At 40.1% G+C, this 12,821-nt stretch overlaps 1 protein-coding gene across 1 annotated transcript in view; it reads left to right on the top strand.

Moving 5' to 3' along the window:
- The window catches only part of LOC118105340 (sodium- and chloride-dependent taurine transporter), a 33,435-nt gene extending 20,614 nt beyond the window's left edge, over positions 1–12,821 (top strand). Inside the window, exons 10-15 of the mRNA XM_035152999.2 lie at positions 1,282–1,394; positions 2,183–2,320; positions 4,992–5,094; positions 5,936–6,036; positions 6,322–6,492; positions 7,137–12,821. Of these exons, the coding sequence (XP_035008890.1) occupies positions 1,282–1,394; positions 2,183–2,320; positions 4,992–5,094; positions 5,936–6,036; positions 6,322–6,492; positions 7,137–7,292 (782 nt within the window). The 3' untranslated portion in view covers positions 7,293–12,821. The remainder of the gene's footprint in view (positions 1–1,281; positions 1,395–2,182; positions 2,321–4,991; positions 5,095–5,935; positions 6,037–6,321; positions 6,493–7,136) is intronic.

Genomic DNA, 12,821 nt, shown 5'->3' with positions numbered 1-12,821 from the left:
GCACCCATGCTATACGTTCTGTTAACTCCAGAATGTACTGAAAAGAAAAGAAAGCTGAAGAAAGTTTTAGAATACTGAAGCTTTTTAGTAGAGTGGAATAATGAATTATCAAAACGGATGTGGATCCTGTTCCATGAGTTATACTCTTGGTTTGATTAACGTTCTGCTTGTGCAGTTGGAGGTTGGAAGTACTTTTTTCCGGAGTCATCGCGGTGTTTGGTTGGATGCCCTGTCATACTCACGACAAAAAAAAAACGGAACACATTTGCATATCTTGCTATCAGCTGCAATTCTGTTTTGCTGTTCCGGCTTCTTCCTTGTTTCTTGACTTCTTGGTTGAACATCAAATTAGACCCTCGAAAAGCAAAAAAAGGTTTTGCTCTTTATTCCCACATCACAGACTGCATTTGCTGCTGTTTTGTATCAGTCATTTTGCATTCATCAAAGAGAGGAACATGCTTTATTCAGCCAGGAATGTAAAATGACTTGAGTGACGTAAGTGTTGACATACTTACACACTAATGAGAGTGAGAAACTAAGAAAGAAGCACTTGAATCACCTTCTCTAGGCAGATGATCGTCTCCGTGTTAAAGGCTCTCAGCCGCCTGGAGAAGTGACTCATGCGTTTCTTCATCAGGTTAAATTTTTCACGTAATTGCTGATTTGTTTCCAGAGGTTTCCGCTCTTTTTTTTGTTTTGTTTTGTTTTTATATTTCTTTTGGTAACTTAACAACACACATGTATATATTTAGGTAATATGTAGGTTGCTTTACGAATTTCTCATGACTTAACTATACTCACAAAAAAGGACATTACAGATGATATTCGACATGTTTGTTATTGTTGTTGTATTCCTGTTATTGATCTGTTCTCCTTTTATTATAACGTTCCATGTTTTTGTTGTTTAATGTGAAATGAAGTCGTGTTAATACAAAACTTCAGTAATGTCATAAGTAGCTTGTTTCCGAGGAGGTAAGAGGTAAGTAAAGATGAGTCAGATCAGATACACTTGAATTAACGACACCTAGTTTGATGTTAATACACAACACACACACACACACAATCACACCTACATAAAGACACATAAACATCTATTTGTAGTTTGTCGGTTTGCCATCATGTGCATTCATATCTGGTTCTGCGTCGCCATGTGTTTGGGGCTTTTCTTCCGACATGGATGCAGATCAGATGAGCTCATCATATGATACTAATGTCGCCTCCCCCCCATGCCCCTCTCTCTGCTCTCACCCCCGCCCCCCTCCCCTCCCCTCCCCTCTGCAGGTCCTGGCCTGGCGTTCATCGCCTACCCCAAGGCTGTAACCATGATGCCTTTCCCTACAGTCTGGGCAGTGCTCTTCTTCGTTATGCTGCTGCTGCTTGGCCTCGACAGTCAGGTTAGCCGAAAAAGTCCCAGCTGTTGTAAATGTTAAAGAAGTGGTGATACAAAGCTGTAACTGTTGAGGCGCCCATTAGCAAGACTCTTAACGGCTTATTGGCCATTTGTAGACGTAGGAATATGTGTGAGGAAGCACATGCACCCAGAGACGAAACTAATTCTTTAACGTGGATTAAAAACAGAATTCATTCGAAACTATTACAGCACTAAGTCGAGCTAATGCACTCGCCAAAGTCTTATAAAATCATATTTAAATTCACCAGGTCCGTATCTGGAATGAATTGCACTCACTAAACATTGTTAGAATTCACACACGTGTCACGCTGACCCTCACGTGCCTGCGTTTGAAAGCGACATGCACACACCTCCTGAAAAGGGGTGATGTGGGATCAGTTGACTCTCACAGAATGAACCAGAATGCCTCTCAGTTGAGTCATATTTCATATTTTATTGCTCACACTCCATGATCCACGCTAAAATCGAATGGTTTGGTGATGAATTCCATGTAAATCCATTCAGTAGTTTTCATGTAATCCTGCACCAAAAACAAATGAACCAATAGACGAGGGTGAAAACATAACCTCCTTTGGTGGAAGTAATGACTGTGACTAAAGCTTCTTTAATTAAATTCACCTGTAAGTTTCTCCAACGAACAGAAATAGAAGTTAAATTACAATACTTGTAAATCTCACAACATGACGACGGTAGAAAAATATTTAAGTTTAACAAACAAACAAAGAAATGAACATGTAACATCGATCTGACAACACCTATGTGTCCCTGCAGTTTGTGGAGGTGGAAGGGCAGATCACATCACTGGTGGATCTGTATCCGTCCTTCCTAAGGAAGGGTTACAACAGAGAGATCTTCATCGCGATCATCTGCAGCATCAGCTACCTGCTTGGACTCACCATGGTTACCAAGGTGAAGTGTTGTGAATGATGTATATACTGTCACCTGTGAGTTTTACTGTTTGGAAAGGCTCCATGCAACTACTACTACAGTAGCCACTGTATGTACATATTGTGGCTGCTGACCTCATTTATCGGCTCTGGCCCAAAGCTCCGTTCACCAGAACCACCAGCGTTCAGGCGGCTATTAGAGTCCGTCCCTGGGGAGATGACAGGGAACTATTTATACTGTCAAGTCATGAGAACTTCCCTTCCCATCGCCAGTATTAATAGATTCTTTAGACCTGACTTAGCTTTTCCAAATCTTCCTCTCTTCCTCTTTCTATTTCTGTCAGTTTTCCGATGGTTTTCCCATCATTCTTTGTTCCCATCCTTCTCATCCTGCCATGCTGTTCCACCTCCCCTCTTCGGCCTGAACTCCTCTTCCTCGTCTGTCCTGAGCTCTTCTCCTCGTCTCCTCCCTGAACTCGTTTTACTCCTCATACCTTTTTCTTGACGGGTTTTCTTTTCTCTCCTTCTTTGTGACTCACAAAGCAAGTCTGTGACATTTATCCTCTCCTGAATAATACAGACGCATCATTGTGATGCACCATCCTGACAAAACCTGCTCTGTACCAGCAGACTCTTTTCATCACTGACCTCTCAAATGAAGTGTGGTCGTCATTCTCTCTCAGGGACTTGATATTGTGGATATCTGCTGTGGCTTTGTCGAGCAGCTACACAGTAATGCCCTGTTTCATCTGTTACGCCGGAGATATTCATGATATAAGAAGTCATAGCAAAGTCTGCAAGAAGAAAGATCTATTGACGCTTGAAGTTTTCAACTTTGTTTAATCCATCTGTGTTTTTTGGCTAAATTTGATCAATCAGATTAAGTTTGATGTTACAGTTATTTCAATATCAGTCTTATGTAAAAAGCTTCTGCAACAACAACACAGATTGTCACACACATTACGTCTGTGTTCATCCACATTGGAAAGCTTCACCACCCCGATCGTTTCCTTACTCTGTATCTTTTTGGGGACGTCCACATGCACTAAGAGCTAAAAGCCAAAACAAGGATAAATAGATTTTCTAGCGTTTCGTGTTTAGTAGAAAAAAAACGATAAAAATTGCATGAACTAAAGATCCAGTTTGATCTGTGTCAGACAGAGCTTCATGAAACCACAGTGTCTGAGCTAACAAGCCGTCACATTACCTGCACTGCGCTTGGAGCATTAAAAAAAAAAAGTGGATTTTTCCATCTCTGCGTGCCTTGTATTCATCTGAAAATTATGAATAAATTATGACTATGAACAACTGGCCAACTGTCAAATTCCAATTTCACACACAAAGGAGGCAACAAATTTGTGGTTTTCATCCCCATCACAAGACAAAATGAAATGTGTGAATCTCTCTGCTGCTCCGCTCTGTTGGCTGGTTAGCCTTGTACGTTCTTTAGATATCCCTTCATCTCTTTCTGGATTTCTTTTATATATAACATCAATTCATGTTTTAAACATTCACCACTTGAAGCAACTGGAACGTCTGAAGAGTTTGGTGTGAGACGTACCAGAATGAATCTTTAACTGCTGTAACATTAAGACAAAGAGACTCAGTGTGAAGACGAGCTGGGAGTCTTTGTTTGGACATAGTTACTGTTACTGTTGTCGGTTCCTCTTTTAAATGTCTCTCCTAGAATAGAAACGGGAAATATCCATCAGCCCCTGTGCTACCGGCTCGTCCCAGCGAATACCAACATTAAGACCGGAAACACTCAAATAATTTATGATGGGGGGGGGGGGAAAAAGCAAATGAGACCTTTTTGAATCCATGTTAATTCATTGTGCAGCTCGTGTCTCCGAACCTCATCTCACATGCACCTTTCATCCTCTGTCTCCTTGACGACCAGAATATATATCGTCACTCCCTCCTCCTCCTCCGACCTCCCAAACCGCCACCACCCTCCCAGCCTTCATTTCTCTTCTCACACAACGTATAACCTTCTCACTGTCATTCTATTTTCTGCCCCGCCTCCCTCCCTCCCTCCCTCCCTCTCCCTCTCTGTCGTTCCCATGACAACATCTTTTTATGGCTGCGGTGGCCTGGTTTAAGTTTAGGATTCCCATGACTGTTAAAACAGTTATCACCCCGGACATATATACACATACACACACACACGTGAGCACACAGAGGCATGTTCATGCACACACACTCAGAGGCAGTTGTCTTCTCACGTGCCGACATGTCTGCCGGTCATGTTCTGTCTAAATATATCTCTTTGTTTCTCTGTCTCTTTATATCTGTGTCTCTTTATATCTGTGTCTCTTTATATCTCTGTCTCTTTATATCTGTCTCTCTTTATATCTGTGTCTCTTTATATCTGTGTCTCTTTATATCTCTGTCTCTTTATATCTGTCTCTCTTTATATCTGTGTCTCTTTATATCTGTGTCTCTTTATATCTCTGTCTCTTTTATATCTCTGTCTCTACACCACATATTTTAATACTCACATGATACTTAAACAATTGTGTGTGTGTTTCTGTAGCTTAGTGCCAAACCTTCCTCCTGCAGTTAACCTCTATGTAACAGAAGATCTAAGCATATAGATCCTACACAGTTGTTTTTAGTGTGATTTTATAAAACGGGACATTTTCTGAACAGTATTTTAAAGCCGTCTTTCTGTGTGTTTTGTCTCTGTGCAGGGTGGCATGTATGTTTTCCAGCTGTTTGATTACTATGCAGCGAGCGGTGTGTGCCTTCTGTGGGTGGCATTCTTTGAATGTATTGCTGTTGCCTGGGTATATGGTGAGTAACATCCCTCTTTAATATCTTTTATTTTTGTATTTCCTGTAGTGCAAAGGGGCCTGATGCTCCTGAGGTATTATCTTGTGTCTGTACTGAATGTAATGCTCACGTGCACTCGAGAGGACGAAGAACCTTTCTCCTGATTCGATACTATCACGATACTTGGTTGTCAAGTAGTATCACAATTTGATATAAGTTTTTCTTTTTAATCACTAGACTGTGGTTAAAAAGCTGAAGATTCTCTACCAAACACTTTATATAATATGATTTATATTTCCAAAAACAACGCACATCACAAAACTGTTTTATTTATAGTTGTTATCGTTGTTCTTGCTCATTGAGCTAGTGCCATTAGAAAACAATAAAAAAACGTAACCTCTTCCTCCAAACTTTGGATTTAAGACCTCAAGGTTGTATCATCGAGTATTTTCTGCTTTCACACGTCCGCTTAGTTTTTTCTGAAATGTCATTACGTAAGACGTCAATGTATACTGCCATCTGCTGGACCAAAGTGGTATCATCTTCTTGCCTCGACTAAATCAAGAGGAAGCAGATCAAGCAACTTTATTTTCGAAAAGAATAAAATCGAAAATTGTATATATCGCGATACTATATATTTTTTTGCACTGTCACAAAGAGAATCTACTTAATCTACGAATCTACGGTAAATCAAAGCCAGTTTGGGAGAATAAAAGTTCCATGTCCTGTTTTTACAGAACTTTCAAATAAAAATGTGCCTCACAGATAATATTGCCTTTCCTATTAAACTTCCTGGCACATTCTGTTGCTGAGCGAGTTTTTCTCAGGAGAAGATAATTAGTTTTTTTTCCTGTCTCCGCAGGCGTTGATAATTTCTACGATGCGGTTGAGGACATGATTGGCTACAGACCAAATCCATGGATGAAGTGGAGCTGGTCTTTCATCACTCCTACACTGTGTGCGGTAAGAGCTTTTCTTTTGCGTTTCACATGGCTAGAGTCCGACCTCTTCCTCTTTTTTATTCTAAGACGTTTTCCGCTTCCTGAAACTTGTTCTAGTGTCATCACAATCTTTTCTTCATTCCTCTTCACACTTGTCTTAAAGAGACAAATCACCAATTTGAACTTGTGCTCACTTGAAGTTAAATTTACCAAAAAACATGACAAGTATATCTGCTGTAAATTAACTTTTTTTGCTTTTTGATGAAGAGGAACCTTGATTCAAACGTTTGTTCCTTTTCCTCCTCAGGGCTGCTTTATTTTTTCCTTGGTCAAATACAAGCCATTGACGTATAACAAGGTCTACGAGTATCCTGACGGGGCCATTGGACTCGGTTGGACCCTGGCCCTGGCTTCTATGATCTGCATCCCCATGGTGGTTGTCATCAAGATCATTCAATCTGATGGGCCGCTCATTGAGGTGGGTGCTTGTGTTGTCGCTCCCTCGCTGATTTGTACGGCGCCTGAAGGGTCATGCACAGAGTTTCTTGAGGATTACTTTAGTTTTCTTCCATTCCTTCTGAGCCTTTTGTCGTAGAGCGGCTTTGGCTGCATTTTCAACCCGTCTGAGCCACGAGAGAAAACTATCTGACCCCGAGCTGAACTCGAAGCTGCACCGAGTTTGTGTTTCTCCGATTACAGGCGTGTGCGTCTGCCCAACCAACGTGACCGACCACAACCGAATATCACCACACGTCTTAATCAGCTTAGTGAATCTTACTTTGAACTGGGCATTAAATACCGCTCAAGAGGCGTGACCATAATCGCAATTAAAATTGCATAAAATTAATCCTCAAAAGAATTCTTGTAGTGACTGTTAGGAGGATCCACAGAAATATTTACTTAAGATTTGTAATTCAAGAACCATTTAAACATTATTTTGCTCATATCTGCTTGTTTTTAAAAACACATCTCGTTCTTTGTCATGTTCTCTGTCCCATGCTCTCTGGACTATTGCTCATTCGTTTCCTTCAATGTCTCCATTAATACTTTTGTCCCTTACCACTTCTTTTCTCTTTCCCTTCTCCTTCCCACCCCTCCGTCCTCTCTCCTTCCCTCCCGCAGAGGATCAAGGCGGTTGCTGCCCCGGTTCGTGGCGGCGCCAGCTCCCGTCCCGCAGACCACCGCGGCCCCAAGGACCTCACCTACCCACTGGATCCCAATGGGAACAAGGGCCTCCTGAAGGCCCCCACCCACACCATCGTAGAAACGATGATGTAAAGGAATGAGGTGGAGGCTCTCCATGAGATCGCTCTCCTCTCCTGTCCTCTGAAATGCTTCTAAAGCTAGCTAGCTTCTCTGTCTATCTGTCTATCTGTCTGTCTGGTGGACTGATAAGGGTTTTTAGGAGAAAAAAAAAGTTCCAGTTTCAAATCTTTTAGGAGTACATCGGAAGTAGTTTGCTGTTGGTGGTTTTAATGAGAGGGTAGCGATCACATTTCAAATCTATTTCTGAAATACTCAGACGCTGTTTTTTTTTGTTTTTGTTTTTTTTTGTATTTTATTTTAAATATTCATGTGACCACAAATCGTCCCACAGTTGTCTTATTTAAAGGCGCAGTGATACGCTGGTGGATTTCTATTTGGTCCAACAGCTAGTTTTGCAGAAAATAAGCCATTGTTCTAACAGAAGGAAGAAGGTGGTTATCGAGTCTTTGAATCAAAACGGGCTTTTGTAGCCACTATATGAAAAATGTTATCTACACTTATCATAGATTAACAAATACGGATTTTTCTGACTGAGCAAATGTGCCATTGGGTTCAGCTTTCGGCTTTTTGAACAGGCAGGAGGTCGAGCCACTGCAGGTACAACTAAAGTCATGTTTTTTTTTTTAATCTATTGGACGTATTTGTGTATAAATTGTAGAAGTTGAAACTTTGTTCGTCTGCGAAAGGCAAAGTTTTACCAATCAGAACCACGACCAAACTTACGTAAATGTCAAAATCCTCCAAATTGTTGTTGTTTCAAATTAAAGTCTGGCATCAGCAAGACATGACGAATCTAAACTAAAGAGCAGAAATCCAAAGCTGTCGCCACCAAAGTCAAACTCTTCTCTTACGCCGCCTCCTTCTTGTCGTGTAATCGCAGACCAGCTGGATTGGTACCGACCAACTTGCCCAAAAGCTCTTGTTCCTTTGGGGCATTGCGACGTTAATAAAATTGCCTGGTGCAGCTAATAAAAAATAATATAGAATTGACACTGCCATAGCCGACGCCCCTTATCAAAGCAGGACCCTAGTTCTTAAACGCACCTTAGCACAAAGTCCCCCATCTTCCATAGCCGTAAACGATGGGTCCAAGAGAAACGAGCACTGAGACTGCGCTGCATGGGGGAGAACCCGCTCCTGCACAAAGAGGGACGTATCTGAAAGGATTTGAAGTGTGGAGGTTGAACCCTTGAGTGTGTTGTCTGTGGCGTACTGTACAGTAGTAGCTAATCAGTCTATCTATATCTATCTCTCTATCTATCTTTCTCTGTCCTAGACCAGTTTACAGTACATAGTGACTGCACTAGGCACTCTTGGCTTACGAGTTTGGATTGGATTTACTTTGTTTTCTACAGAGGAAGTGACATTATTATTAGTTTTTTCCTCTGTCAATGTTTAGAGATTCTTTTTTTATTTTTTATTATTAAGACTATAATGTTATTGGTATTCACTATTGATGATTATTGCTGTAGTTTTACATAGAAGAAGGAATACTTCTTTCATCTGGTGAAAATGCTAAGCTATTATACAAATCATACACTTACAGTGGCAGCCATTGTAGCACATTCCTCGTGGTGAAGTTTTAAGACGACGTAAACTGATTTTTACCAGATTTTTTCTCGCGTGGGGATAAATTAACAAGCAGTTTAATGTACACAACAAAAAAAAATGGGACTTCTACAATGGCTCCATCTGTAAGTTTGTAGTTGTTGGGGGGTTTATATAGCTTTTCCTCTTCTGTAAATACAAGGTGACAGTATTTAAGTTGGATGAACTCAGCCAGACACGCAGGGGCACTGGAGCCAGTGGTTTAAAACCAACATGTCACCGACGCTGCGACTTGCGGCGTTGAACCATTGGTCGGGTGACACGTCCCAGCAGATCAGCCAGTGTCAGCCTGCCGACTCGTCCGAGTGCCAAACTCCTGTCCAGACACCGAGAGAGGAGGCAGCTGACGAATCGGAGCCGCTGGCCGACGGAGTTTGGCCGCGTTTGGGCTCGGGATTCAAACCGGGAGCCCAGACTGTTCAAAAAGCAATCTGAGGTCAAAATAAATTAAATCGTGAACAGTACTTTTTACTATTTGGACGAAATTGGGTGAATATCGATGCATTTTTTTTTTATGCATGACAAACTAAATTAATCTGAGCAGTTGATTCCATTTGAAACCTGCTCCGTCCAAACTCCGTCAGTCACTGGACCCAGAGAGAGAAACGTGCCCTGTGACACACGAACAGTGTCTGCTTCTGTCCTGGCTGATTTTATTATTATTATTATTTTTTTTTAAAACATCTTTATTTAAACAAAGACAAAAATAAAACTACATTACATTCTTCACAATAGCAAAGGGGCCATAATATCGACAATGTGAACCATTGACAACTCAAACTAGACGAAGTGCGACAGGAACAACTGTCGCTTTCATTTTAAATATGTCTGTGTAACAAGGGGTTTCCAATGTGTTTGTGTGACCAGCGACCATCCACTCAGGACCTTTTTCTGTCGTGCTTTTATTATCCCAGCATCCCAAAAAAAATATTATATATATATATATTAGACGTCAAACTGTGGGAGACGAAGAGCTGAAATTTAACGGTAGCAGTAGAAAATAATGTTTTCATCGAGATCGAAAGGCCGTTGAGTCAGAACGGAGAAAAAGAAAAAAGAAATCACACCTTAACTGCCTATTTTATCCAGAGTCAAAGGCAAAAATACAGTGGGAGTGAATCAAAGTGAGTTTTTAATTGCACCTTACTTGTATAATTTGGACGTCATATCGAGTGATGAGGCCAAAAAGAAGAAGAAGAAAAACACTGCCATCTTTTTATTCAGGGTTCTCACTGACGTACAAATATCTGAATACTGTCGACACACCTCAACTTCATCCGCTCTCCCTTAAACCACGTCACCATCCGCTTTCACATTGCAGGAATCAAACATCAGACGTGATTGTACGACCAGGGCCTGTTTTCATGTTTAATCTATCTAGTGTTAGTAAAAAAAAAAAAATAGTTTATTCAATTTCTTCATATAGACTGAAGTAGTTCATATCATTAAAAGGGATTTGTGAGACCAAATCCGCAGCACACATCTATTTTCATACAGTGACAAACTTTTTTCCTATATGAGTTGTTTGTACGGCGGAGCTCCCACTGCAGACCTCCCGTTTTAATACACATTCACAGCTTTTATTCTTTTGTACAGACCTGGTTCTCCGTTCCCCTGAAGGGTCTTAGCACAGATTGTGTGATTTGTGAAAGCGTCCCTCTCCAGAGCCTTTCCACGATGCACAGCCTCCAAATTTGGCAAATTTGTTTCAGCTGCAAATATTTCCCATCGCTCCCATTTCCCCCGTCACCACCTCAGCACCCACCTGCAGGTTTAAGATATTTGCTGAAACGTAGCGGAAGTTAAAGATCTGTCAGCTCCTTCCTGCAAAAACTTTGAACTTTATGAACCTTTTAAATAATTCATGCAAAACATTGACCAAGGAATTACCTTTTGGTTTTACTGAGATACTTTCATGCATCTCAAAAAGTTGGAGACTTTAAATAACGGACCCACAAATTAGTTTAAGCTTTTCTCATCCTGCAGCTGAAAACGAAAAAAAACTTCCCCCCCCCCCAGTGCTAAGACCCTTCTTCTCTTTGGTGAAACCATGAACCAGAAGTAGTGATTCATGCAGCCATGTATTGGTTTCTTCAGCCTGTCTGTGTATATTTACAGTTTGTACATGTCCCTCTGCCTTTTTACACTTCCCATCAGTTAGCCTACGTAAAACCAATGAACCTAAGCTAACTGACTTATTTTCTCAGAGTTAATGAATTTGCAAGAGAATTGAAGCATTAGCGATGCACAAGTTTTTACCGCCGAATGTTGAAATGTGAACGTCACCTGCGGGTGAATGTAAAAGTTTCTGAAGATTTATTTTTTAGGTTAAGAAAATAATTACTTATGACTTTTTATTGATTTTTTGTTTGGTTTTTTTTGTTGAATCGAGCAGTTTCTTGTTTTATTTTACTTTTTGATTGTGTGTCTGTCACGTTTTGCCTTTTTTATTCCAAATATAGTGTATCTGAACCTCTGTCATCGGACTAACTTGTAGAACTATCAATCAAAAACAAACCAACAGAAAAAGCTACAATTTGTGATGTGCAATACTTTGTAGAAAACTTTTATTTTTCTTGCTGTTTTATTTTTTATTTTTTTTTCTAAAGGTGGTACTTACCTTTGACGTAAGATTAAAAGCCTGTGAAAATATTTTTTTTTAATCTTCGGGGTCCATTTTAAATCCAAACAAAAATGCTCTGCAGTGTGAAACTAAACTAAACCACTATTCCATCAAAGACCACGTGGTTTGAAATGCACTGAGAGTCAAGTGGAGAGTTTGAGGGGTACGACACTGCCACTAAGACCACCGTCTTTCCATCCGCCTACTTATCTCAGTTCTAGAGTATTAGAGGCACTCGAAGGAAAAATATCTGGGATATCGACAAAGTCATGATATCGGAATAAAAAGTTGTAAATTTAAAAGAAAAAAGTCGTAATTTAGTGAGAAATTAGTAATTACGAGTAGAATTAAGAATAAAGTTGTAATATAACACACATTTAAGTCATTACATTAAAAGCTATTTAAATTATGAGAATATAGTCGTTGTTTAATGAAAAAAAGTGATATGGTTAAATTGTAAATTTATGCTAAAAGTCTAATTTATTGAGAAAAAGTTGCATTTCAAGAAAAAAGTCATAATTTGACAAACTGTAAAAATATCAAGTGAAAAAAGTTGTAAATTTACAAGAACAAAGTCCTAGTTTAACGAGAAAAAAGCAAAATCATTGCACGAATAAAGCAACAAAACTATACAAGGAAATAAGCATTGAAGGAAATTCATGCTCACTTCTATTTCCTGCACAAGTCGTAAACTTATTCCGTTTTTCCTTTCGACATTACAGTTTCTTTCTTGTAAATTTACAACTTTATTCTTGAGTAGTCTGGTATTTTTCCCTTATGGCTCTAATACTCATCACTTGAATCTCATTACTGCTTTGTTGCTAAACATCAGGCAGCTTTCCAAAAACATGTCAGCACCAAAGTTCACGACTCCATAATCTGTGACCCATCGGACGTCTGCAGAATCCAAACACGTCCTTATAAGGCTCTCGTTTCCAATCTGCTTGTGATGGAACCGTGGAGGAATAAATTTGGCTGCTTTTGGAAAAGCAAAAGCAGCGAATCCAATAAAACACAGATTACACTTTATCAAATGTGGTCTTTTTCTTTTTATGCAAGTTCTACATTCAGCTCATTCAGACGTTTCTATCTGAATCCGACCCCCCCCTCCACCGGAAAACTTTATCAGGAAACTTTAACTCTACGTTCACCGACACGAGAACAGCCAACAGCTGGATTTCAGCTTTTCAACTCATCAGCAGAGGCTGGAGTCGGGTTGTTTGTTCCTGTGACATGTAATCATACAGATGTGCGCTTTGTGCTGACACATCTGTTTTTAATCACTAAAGTTGCTCTTTATTGGAAAGATG

The sequence above is a fragment of the Hippoglossus stenolepis genome, chromosome 3 (assembly GCF_022539355.2).
Source record: "Hippoglossus stenolepis isolate QCI-W04-F060 chromosome 3, HSTE1.2, whole genome shotgun sequence".
NCBI lineage: Eukaryota > Metazoa > Chordata > Actinopteri > Pleuronectiformes > Pleuronectidae > Hippoglossus > Hippoglossus stenolepis.
This window is presented reverse-complemented; position numbering and strand designations above follow the sequence as displayed.